The sequence below is a fragment of the Orbicella faveolata genome, unplaced genomic scaffold (genome assembly GCF_042242905.1).
Source record: "Orbicella faveolata isolate gen_17 unplaced genomic scaffold, um_ofav_v1 contig_35, whole genome shotgun sequence".
Lineage (NCBI taxonomy): Eukaryota > Metazoa > Cnidaria > Anthozoa > Scleractinia > Merulinidae > Orbicella > Orbicella faveolata.
In genome coordinates this window covers 3,149,778-3,159,839 of record NW_028301564.1, presented here as the reverse complement: position 1 = coordinate 3,159,839, position 10,062 = coordinate 3,149,778, and the positions used below count along the sequence as shown (strand labels likewise).

At 38.2% G+C, this 10,062-nt stretch overlaps 1 protein-coding gene across 1 annotated transcript; it reads left to right on the top strand.

Annotated features, from left to right (window-relative positions):
- Positions 1 to 3,313: 3,313 nt before the first annotated feature.
- LOC110048668 (small cysteine-rich protein 6-like) lies at positions 3,314 to 5,115 on the top strand. The gene is made up of 4 exons (XM_020754445.2): positions 3,314 to 3,469; positions 3,881 to 4,002; positions 4,173 to 4,284; positions 5,014 to 5,115. Exons 2-4 carry the CDS (start codon positions 3,891 to 3,893, stop codon positions 5,030 to 5,032), a joined length of 243 nt encoding a protein of 80 aa, XP_020610104.1. The 5' UTR covers positions 3,314 to 3,469; positions 3,881 to 3,890; the 3' UTR covers positions 5,033 to 5,115.
- Positions 5,116 to 10,062: the final 4,947 nt, after the last annotated feature.

Sequence of the window (10,062 nt, the reverse complement as noted above, 5' to 3'; positions counted from 1 at the left end):
TTTCACCGTGCTTTTCACAGCGGCGCCTGTAATTTTCAAATATTATGAATAGTCAGAAGGAATTTATTTTTTCGTAAATTGACCGACATTCTCTGACAACATTTGAAGAGTTATAAATGTTGTCAGAGAAGCAAACATGACCAAATATCATAAACGTAGTAAACTGAATAAGAGACAGCCATTTTATTTGCCCGTAAAGTTCACTAGCGTACTCAAAAGAACAGAAAGAGCAATATTTTGAATAATGTAAAGAGGTACGTAGCGTAAATTGGACATTAAGCCAAATTCGGCCTCACTCACTGAGCCGGTCTATCAGCGTTTGATAGTAGCCGCTCTTAATACCAGTGACTTCTACCTCGTCACCAGTTTCTAAGTATCTTTTGTTCTGTGACATGAACAAATGTCCGAGTTATATAGCACTGATGAGATCATACAAAAATTGTTTTAAAGGGCGCCTAACGGTCTACTTAATCGACCCATCATGCGTTCGATAGTTTGCACCCGGCAACAGGTGATTGAAATGTGCTTTACATCAAACAAGTCAAACCTCTTGCTCACCTACCTAGGCTTGACCATTTCTGCACTTGTACCGTAATAAAGTGAACAAAATCAACTGACTTGGAAATCAGCCTTAACGTATAACAAAGAAATTACCAAGACCTTCGTCCGATAGTGATATCTAGGAACATTGTACAACCGAGACTCAGATCATCTAGAAAAGCTTTTGAGTATGATTAGTTTTAATTTGAGAATTTTCACATCGTCACAGGAAAGCCAAAAACGAAAAAGGGAGTCTCTCGGGGGACCATTGCTTTTGGGGTTCAAAAGGACGTTCTTTCGGGGAGCTGTTATTTTCAGAGCGACCATTACTTTCGGAATTCTGCGGTATATGTATTTCGAAATTAAAATGGAAGGAGCAGGGATCGGAACGGCTATCTATTGCTTTGGAAAGACACTGAAAACGTTCTACTCCTGAACAAAAAAGAGAAGAACAAACAAATATAAAACCATTGTTAAAATTAAGTCTGCTAAGTTTGGCTAGGTTTATCCTGCATGTCAGGGGAATTGTAAATATTTTTATTTTAAATAAAACACTCACATATGCTCATAACTTCTCAACCTATACACAGCTTTCGCGCTCTACAGGTAAATGTCGGAACCGCTTTGAAAACAACGCCTTTCAAAACAATTTTTGAGAATGTGATAATAATTCAACACCTGTTATGAGCACAGTTCTTATTTGAATAAAAAGTAATATTAAATGTTTTGTTTACGTCGTCAGTAACGATACAATTGTTTCACGCAAGGTAACATATGTTGGCATATGGCTTTTAGTGTTTAAAAGCACAATATACTAGTTTGCCGGTAAGACTGTGTTTAAAACATAGGCTAAAACAAGATCTAAGAAGATCATTTAAAATTTATTGTGAATACCTTACACGTATCGCTGAGTATAAACTGTCTTCCTTATTTATCAAGGCTAAACTCCAGAATACCCGGCCACTTATTAGCATCTCATTGAATAAGAATAACAACTATTGTTATATACCTCGTTCTTCAAAGCACACCAACACATGTAAATAAAGTGGCCGAGTATTCTGAAGATGCTTATCAATAAAAGTGACACTGTAGTGAAAGTACTTCCGAATAGGTATTACCAACACGGTTATCATTTAAAGTTTTCGGCCTGTTTCATTTTTCATAGCAGCGCCCGTTACATTCAATTACTGTTGAATAAATTTATTTTCCCAAATCAGTTTGAGATGGGTTATAATTTGTCAGAGAAGCAAATATTACAATCGTGGCGAACTGAATAAGAGACGGTGATTTTATTCACCAGGAAAACTCAAAAGAAAAATGTTTTGAATAAGGTAACATAAATTGGGTTTCCGCCGAATGTTGTTTTACGCCGCCAAGTTTCAGTTTGGCGAAGAATCGAACAGCAAGTGGTCTGATAATTCAGCAAATATTTTATTAGAAACTGCCTTTAGTTCTTTTTTCAAAGCTAATCAGTTTCGACATCTTATTTTTCCCCAAAATTAAAAGCTACGCACCCATATATATTGTTCGGATAAAACGGCAAGTTGTATTCATGAATTAAATTTTAGCTAGTGTCAGTTAAAAATCCCGCAAAAATTTTCAAACGAAATAAAGTAACCAGTTTCATTGTTTGGCCCGTCTCACTTTTCCCCCAAATATTTATTCAACTTGCCTTAAAAACACGGACATATTGCGTGCTTTCAGTAAAACGCTAATAACAGAAATGTACCGACAAAGAAACTAAAAATGCCTGCCGCATACAAGCAACATCGAGAGGTTCTTTTCAAACTACAAAACCGCTCAAAACTAATAAGATAAAAATACTCTCCACGCAAAAATGATTTAAAAATTAGAATGTCGGAAACCTTTCAACGCGTTTTGAAAGAATTATTAAGAAGGTTGTTAACAAAACAATTATTGGCAACTGTTTCATAATCAGTACGAGTAAAAATATTGTCAATAAGTTTATAGCACCGGAAGCCTTTTAAAACAAAGATATCATGAGCTATCAAAGCAAAACCATTTGTTACTTTCCTGATGTTCTTAAACATTTTCACATAATCCAAAGGCGACAGCTTACTCTAGGAATTCGGTCTTTGACAACAGTTCTCGTGATTTTCAGTTGTTCCGAATAATTTTTCCTTACATTTACATTCGTCCCCGGAGAAAGAATCTATGGCCGCACCCAAGACTTTAGAGCAGACTGATTAAAAAGACTTTTCGCGGGTTTGCAAGGAAGTTTATCCAAATGGGCATTACAGCTTACTTCACCTGTATCATTAAGAATATATTTCTACCGAGAACCCATCGGATATCCTTGCGAGAAAGAGAGCCGGCGACTTGCATTTTTTAATAAAAAGTAAAATTATTGTCCTTTACCAATAAGTCTTAGGTAACGTAACGGGAATTCCACCACTAACAACTGGGGAATCCAAATGCATGGGTTTTACGTCTAGCTCTTGAGCAATCTATTTATCCAGTGGAAATCTTTGTTACATTTGGAGTTACAGAACTAAATCTTTTTTTGTCAAGCAAAAATATATAAGAAGAGAACTGAAATAAGGACGCGGGAATTTAAAAATATTTAAGCTGTTTAGCGATGAAACTTAAAATATTCATTTGACCTTGGGGGAGATTCGAAATTAAAAGCATCCCCAACAGAGGAAGATTGGAAAATAAACAGCTATAAACGCACACCGCCAGACAGTTAATAATTTCGTAGTCAATGTAGCCAGATCAACATGTAGGAATGTTTTTTCACGTGTATGTTGTTCGTATTCTAAAAGGCAACCGCCCCTCAAAAACGCATAAATTATGCGGCCTATGGGGAATAAATAAGAGTGTGTCTTGCAGTCTTTATCAGTACTTGAAGAGAGTATTTGATACTGCGTATTCATCCACCGTCTCAAGTTCCAATTTTCAAGCTAAGGTAGGACATCAAACTATGCTTCAGTATTTTGAGTTAAACAGAGGCCTTTGAAAGTAGCCTGACTTGCTGAATAAGCTTTGGGTTTGGTCGTTGAGGGTTAAGGGAGCTACGTCACGGTTGCGCACCTTGAAAATGTTAGCCTAAATTTTTCCAATTTTGTCGTTTGTAATCCATGTTAATCTGCTCCATCCTTAAACATCCTCGTTCGTTCGTGGTATATTATTATCTTTTTGGCGTTTCTCTATCTTAGTAAGCCACTATTTTCAGGTTCCCTATAATTTAAAAATAATATTTTGTACGTGGTCGAAATAACTCAAAATACCGTGACTGAACTTCTTTAAATCATAAGAAGCTATAAGAACGTTGTACATTTGTTTTCTCTCCTAATTCCTGTTTTTTTTTCTATTGCAGTAAGATAATTATGGACACCAAAGTTGCCTGCCTATTGTTGATCATTTTGGGGGCCCTTACCGTACAGGGTGCAGTCTCCGGAAACAAGAGGATGAACCCCTTGTACGCCAAGTCTTACGGGAGTGAGTGTCTCATTGTTCCATTTGACGACAACCGCACGTTGTTCAAATTGTACTTTTTAACTGATTTGTGAACATATCCATTAGACTGAACTGCCATTCTTAGGTTGTTCATGGAGCATGACTCGTTGTTTGCTAGCAAACAAACAATCATTTTTTGTTTTTGTTTACAGTTTGCAACCCCAAGTTTAGCGGAGAGATTTGCGTCGAGGAGAACACGGAGTGCCCGTATGGATATCAAAAATGCGACAAGTACTGCCCGTATGGAAATAAATGCTGCTGCCTGTAAGTATGGATTCTTAGCGGGGAATTATTTATTTTATTTGTTAACGTGTCAATACTTCAATCCCGTATTTACATCTGTTGTTATTGCTTGTTTTTTTTTACAATAACTACATTACACCGTTTTTGTGATAAAAACTAGCGATAAAAACCGCGAGTTAAAAATACAAAATTAGCATAAATATGTTTCTATCAGTAGAAGATAGTTGAAAATGTCACGTCAAAAATTAAAGTTAGATTAAAACTTTATACACAAGGATACATAAACTAAAGCCCCGTTCAGACTACGTCGGAGGAATTTGAAAACGCAGCTTTATTTCTACGGTCAGGCCTACCGTCCACACAAACCCTTCACGGAAACGGAGCTTTTCCAAAACAGTGACGTCATTATTATCATGTGACCTCCCTGCCCCAGTTTTCCTCAAACACAAATCCAAAATGACCGCTGATTGTTGCTTTTTCAAAATGTGTCCGGCGTAGTGTGGACTAAAAACATTTGATGCATTTTGAAAGTGAAAACGGCGTTTTCAAATTTCTCCGTCGTAATGCGTCGGGACCTAAATAACTCACATCTATTTTACGAGATGGAATAGACCGATCTGAAGACTGGCCTGTTTTGTGAAAAAATTAACTCCATTTATAATCAGTATTATATGATTTAACGGGTTCTAACGTTCTGCTACTTTTCAAAGCTCCTCGCTAACAATGTTATGTTATGTTTTCTTTTCCCAGGCATCGATTGCAACAATGACGTCTCGACAATGGAATGACGGCCTTAACTTAGTATTAAAATGATAATTGGGAAAATAAAAGCCGAGGAATTAAGTTAGTAAATGTGGGTATTGAGTAAATGCGGAATGCGGGGTTGGGATTCTGGTACCGTCACCTGTAAATAAGGAGACTCAAAACACATCCTCGTCATTTAGCTGCGCAATCCTTAGGCGTTTCAGGTCTTTTAACAGCTTAACTGACAACATTTCATGACCTATGACGTAACCACCGGGTTTCCAATTTTACCGGAAGTAAGACTCAGGTTTTCAGCCCAAGGGCGAATTTTCATTTTTCCGTTGGTCCAGAAGTCTCAAAATAAGCTAAATGTAAGTAAAAAAAACATCTTGGGTTCTTGTTTTTGAAAGTATCTTAACGCTTGATAAATGATTCCTTTTTAGAACTCCCGCTTCCCGCCCTATCCTCTCCCGCCTCCCGCCCCCTATTCACCCGGACTCCCGCCTTCCTGCCCCCCTTTTTATTAATACTATAAGTAGTGGAAAAAGGAAGATTAAAGAAACTCGATTGAAAACTCGGGGTGAAGCACAATTGGTTTCTTGATCGCAAAATAGACAAAGACAAATTTGACATACAAAGACAAAACAGACAAAGACAAATTTTCCGAGAACCCGGAAAATTAGATGATCCATTCTACAATCATGGACAAAAATCTTGGGACAAATTTGCACTTGTGAAAGTTTTTCACATCTTAAGCAAACAGTCGCGCGCAAATGCAATTTCACTTGCCCAGCCTCTCCCCACAGCCAAAACGTTGAACACGTTTGTTGAAGACAATTTCTCTTGAGGTTCAACATTGCATTGGATGGGGAAGGGGGCAAGAGCAACGCATTTTCAAAAGGATAGAAGTGCTTTCTCAAACTCAGTTGTTAAACAGATAATTCATGGCATTACATTGGCGTTCAAAGGATATTTGTCCACCATTGTAGTATGAACCTTTTCGAAAATTACACATTTAGACGCAAGTGTGGCACACATTGCTATAAATATTCAAAATATTCCTTTATTGATAACATTTGCTAAATTGATTATATGTAAGGTTTTTCCTTGAGGTGGGAATGGTAACTTGAGCTCCAGAATTTCTTATTTTCCCCCTTGTTTTCCATTGATAAATTTCAAAGTTCTTCATCTAAGATCCTCTTAATAATAGAGAAATATCAATTGAAAGTCGGCCTTGACGTAGAAATTACCAAGACTTGTGTCCGCTCAGTGATATCTAGGAACTTTGTAGAACCGAGATCATCTAGAAAAGCTCTTAAGGGTCGATAGTTTTGATTTGAGAATTTTCACAACGTCATAGGAAAGCCAAATTATCGGCACACAATGCATGCACAAGCGATGACGTTTAACTACCAAGTATAGTATTCTGGCTAGAGAATTGGAAAATAAACAAACAAACGGATGCTTCAACGTAAATAGAAGTAACTGAAGGTGAAACCTGTCATCGTTATTTGTAGAGTGAGGTGAATTGCAGAGAATAAAACAGGAGTAAAAAAATAATGCACATTGTCGCGGTGGGAGGGGGAAAAATCCTTTCTGTTGTTCCATGCAGTTGATATATATCGGTTGTAATTCAATGTAATAAAGTCACCCAAAGAACAAATTTGTCTCCCCTAACTTTTAATTATTATCTATTTGGCCATGTTTGCAGCCTTAAGGATCAATTCAGAAGAGTTTCAAGTCATAGTCATAATGGTAAAAAAAAACCACATAATTCACAAGCAGCTTAAAGAAATATCAATAATTATATGTTCCAATCCACTATAAAGGGGAAGGTGGCCAGTGGTCTAGTAAATATTGTCAAACAATTTGTTTCGGAGGGAGTTTTCTGTATTCAGTTCAATACCCAAGCATGATTTCCTGTAAAGTTTTATTCTTAAGAGACACAAATACGCATTTCACTGAAACATAGACGAGAAATATAACCCCCATGTGAGAATTTAATGAAAGTACGATGATAATTATTATTAAATGAGTTGTATTATATGGTACGTGTGTTTAGCCTGTTTTATACAATTCATTGCATGTCTTACCATACTTAACTTTAACATTAAGGTATACTATACCAGTCAGCCAGGAAAAGCTGTCAGTATAGTAACGACCCCCCCCCCCCCCCGAAAGTAGGGACACTCCGAAAGAAATGTTATAAAATTGTGACCAATATAATAGATTTCGAAAGTAGTGGCCCCCCGAAAATAGCGAGCTCTTTGAAAGTAGGAGCCCAGCACCACCCCTCTCCCACCGAGAATAGTGAGACCAAGGTTCAGTAGAATATTTATTTTTCGAATCAATATTCAGGCGAAGGTTACGTATGGTAACTTGATTTAAGGCAGTCTATAACAAATGTATCGCTTATGCCACGGAGCGTTGTGAAATGTCGATTCGTGCTTCGTTAGTTCATGTTGCTATAAGAAGGGGAAAAAGGAAGATCAAAGAAACTCGATTGAAAACTCGGGGTGAAGCACAATTGGTTTCTTCAGGTTGGCTAATAATCAGTCCCGACCGTCCATTTGGTTTAGATACGTGGATGACACTTTCTCCTTATTCGACAGTAAAGACACCGCTTCCAGATTTCTAGATTTTCTCAACAGCAGACATCCCAACATCAAATTCACCATGGAACTTGAAGAGAACCGAGAGATCGCATTCTTGGATGTCTGTATCAAGCGTGATCACAACACATTTTCAGCTACTGTACATCATAAAGAGACTTTCACTGGTCTTTACACCAAGTGGGACTCCTTTACTCCCAGAAAGTATAAGACCAATCTAATCCGAACACTTACCCATCGTTGCTTACGCATCTATTCAAAATTCACTTTATTGCAGTCGACTCTATCTGATCTTAAGAATTACTTGCTTCAAAATGGTAATCCGAGAGGCGTTATTAACTACAACGTTAATGATGTACTGAGCAAACACAAGGACAGGCCTCCAGAACCTACTCTCACAGTTCCCAAAAAAGATGTAATCTTTGTTTTACATTATTTAGGTTTCCGATATAATTTGCGAGCCCATCTACCAGTTACACGAGATTTATTCTATGGGTTGCAAGGAAGGCCCGTCCAAGGTTACGAAAATTGCGAAAATCACAAAATTTACAAAAACTGCGAAATTTACGATAATTCGCTATACTATCGAGGATATGTACGAAATTTATTCAAAGGGTTGGAAGGAACGCCCGTCCAAAGTTACCAAAATTACAAAATTTAAGAAAACTGCGAAATTTACGATAATTTGCCAGCCCATCTACGAGTTACACGAAATTTATTCACACTTGGAAAAATGCAGCACACTTGGAAAAATAAGGCGCACTTGAAAAAAATGGGTCAGAGTCTAAAAAAAATGAGGCACAGTTAACAAAATGCGGCACACTTCAAAACATGCGGCACCATGGGAAAAATGCTGCAAATTGGAAAAATGCGGCACACCTGGAAAAATGCGGCACACTGGGAAAAATGCAGCACACTTGAAAAAATGCGGCTCACTTGAAAAAATGCGGCACACTTGGCAAAATGCAGTACACTTAGAAAAATGTGGTACACTGGCAAAAATGCCGTATACTTGAAAAATTCGGCACACTTAAAAATATACGGGACGCTAGGAAAAATGCGGCACACTTAGGAAAATGCGCCACACTTGGAAAAATTCGCCACACTTGGAAAAATCCGGCGCACTGGGAAAAATGTGCTATACCTAAAAAATGCAGCAAACTTGGAAAATTGGGGCGCACTTAAAAAAATACGGGACACTAGAAAAAATGCGGAACACTCAAAAAAATGCACCACACTTGGTTAAATGAGGCACATTTGAAAAAAATGCGGCAGACTTGAAAAAATACGGTACACTGGGAAAAATGCGGTATACTTGAAAAATGCGGCACACTTGAAAAAACCCGGGGCAATAAAAAAATACGGGACACTGCGAAAAATGCGCACACCTGGAAAAATGCGCCACACCTGGAAAAATGCGGCACACTGGGAAAAATGCGGCACATTTTAAAAAATACGGGACACTGGGAAAAATGCGGTATTCTTAACAAATGCGGCACATTTGAAAAACTGCGGCACACTTAAAAAAATACGGGACACTGGGAAAACTGCGGTATTCTTAAAAAATGCGGCACATTTGAAAAAATGCGGCACACTTCAAAAAAATACGGGACACTGGGAAAACTGCGGCACACTTCAATAAATGCGCAACACTTGGAAAAATGCGGCACACTTGAAAAAAATGCGGCACACTTGGAAAATTGCGGCACACTTGAAAACATGCGGTATACTTAAAAAATGTCGAAAACTTGGAAAAATGAGGCACACTTAAAAAAATACGCGACACTGGGAAAAGTGCGCCACACTTGGAAAAATGCAGCACACTTTAAAAAATGCAGCACACTTGGGAAAACGCGCCACACTTAAAAACATGCGTCACACTTGAAAAAATGCGGCACACTTCAAACAAATGCGGCGCACTTGGAAAAATACAGCACACTTGGAAAAATGCGGCACACTGGAAAAAATGCGGTATATTTCAAAAATGCGCCTCCGTTGGAAAAATGCGGTACTCTTGGAAAAATGCACCACACTTGAAAAAAATGCGGCACAATTGGAAAAATGTAGCACACTTGGAAAAATGCGCCACGACTGGAAAAATGCGGCACACTTGAAAAAACTGCGGCACATTTGGGAAAATACGGCACACTGGGAAAAATGCGGTATACTTGAAAACTGCGGTACACTTGGAAAAATGCGGCACACTTGAAAAAATGCGCCACACTTAGAAAATTGCGGCACACCAGGAAAGATGCGGCACACTTGAAAAAATGCGGCACACTTGGAGAAATGCGCCACACTTGGAAAAATGCGGCACACTTGAAAAAATGCGCCACACTTAGAAAATTGCGGCACACCAGGAAAGATGCGGCACACTTGAAAAAATGCGGCACACTTGGAGAAATGCGCCACACTTGGAAAAATGCGGCCCACTTGGAAAAAT

Bases quoted from the DNA above. Each gene is read 5' to 3' on its own strand.
- LOC110048668 (XM_020754445.2), top strand. From the start codon at position 3,891: ATGGACACCAAAGTTGCCTGCCTATTGTTGATCATTTTGGGGGCCCTT. The intron at 4,003-4,172 runs GTGAGTGTCTCA...TTTTGTTTACAG, and splicing joins GTACGCCAAGTCTTACGGGA to TTTGCAACCCCAAGTTTAGC.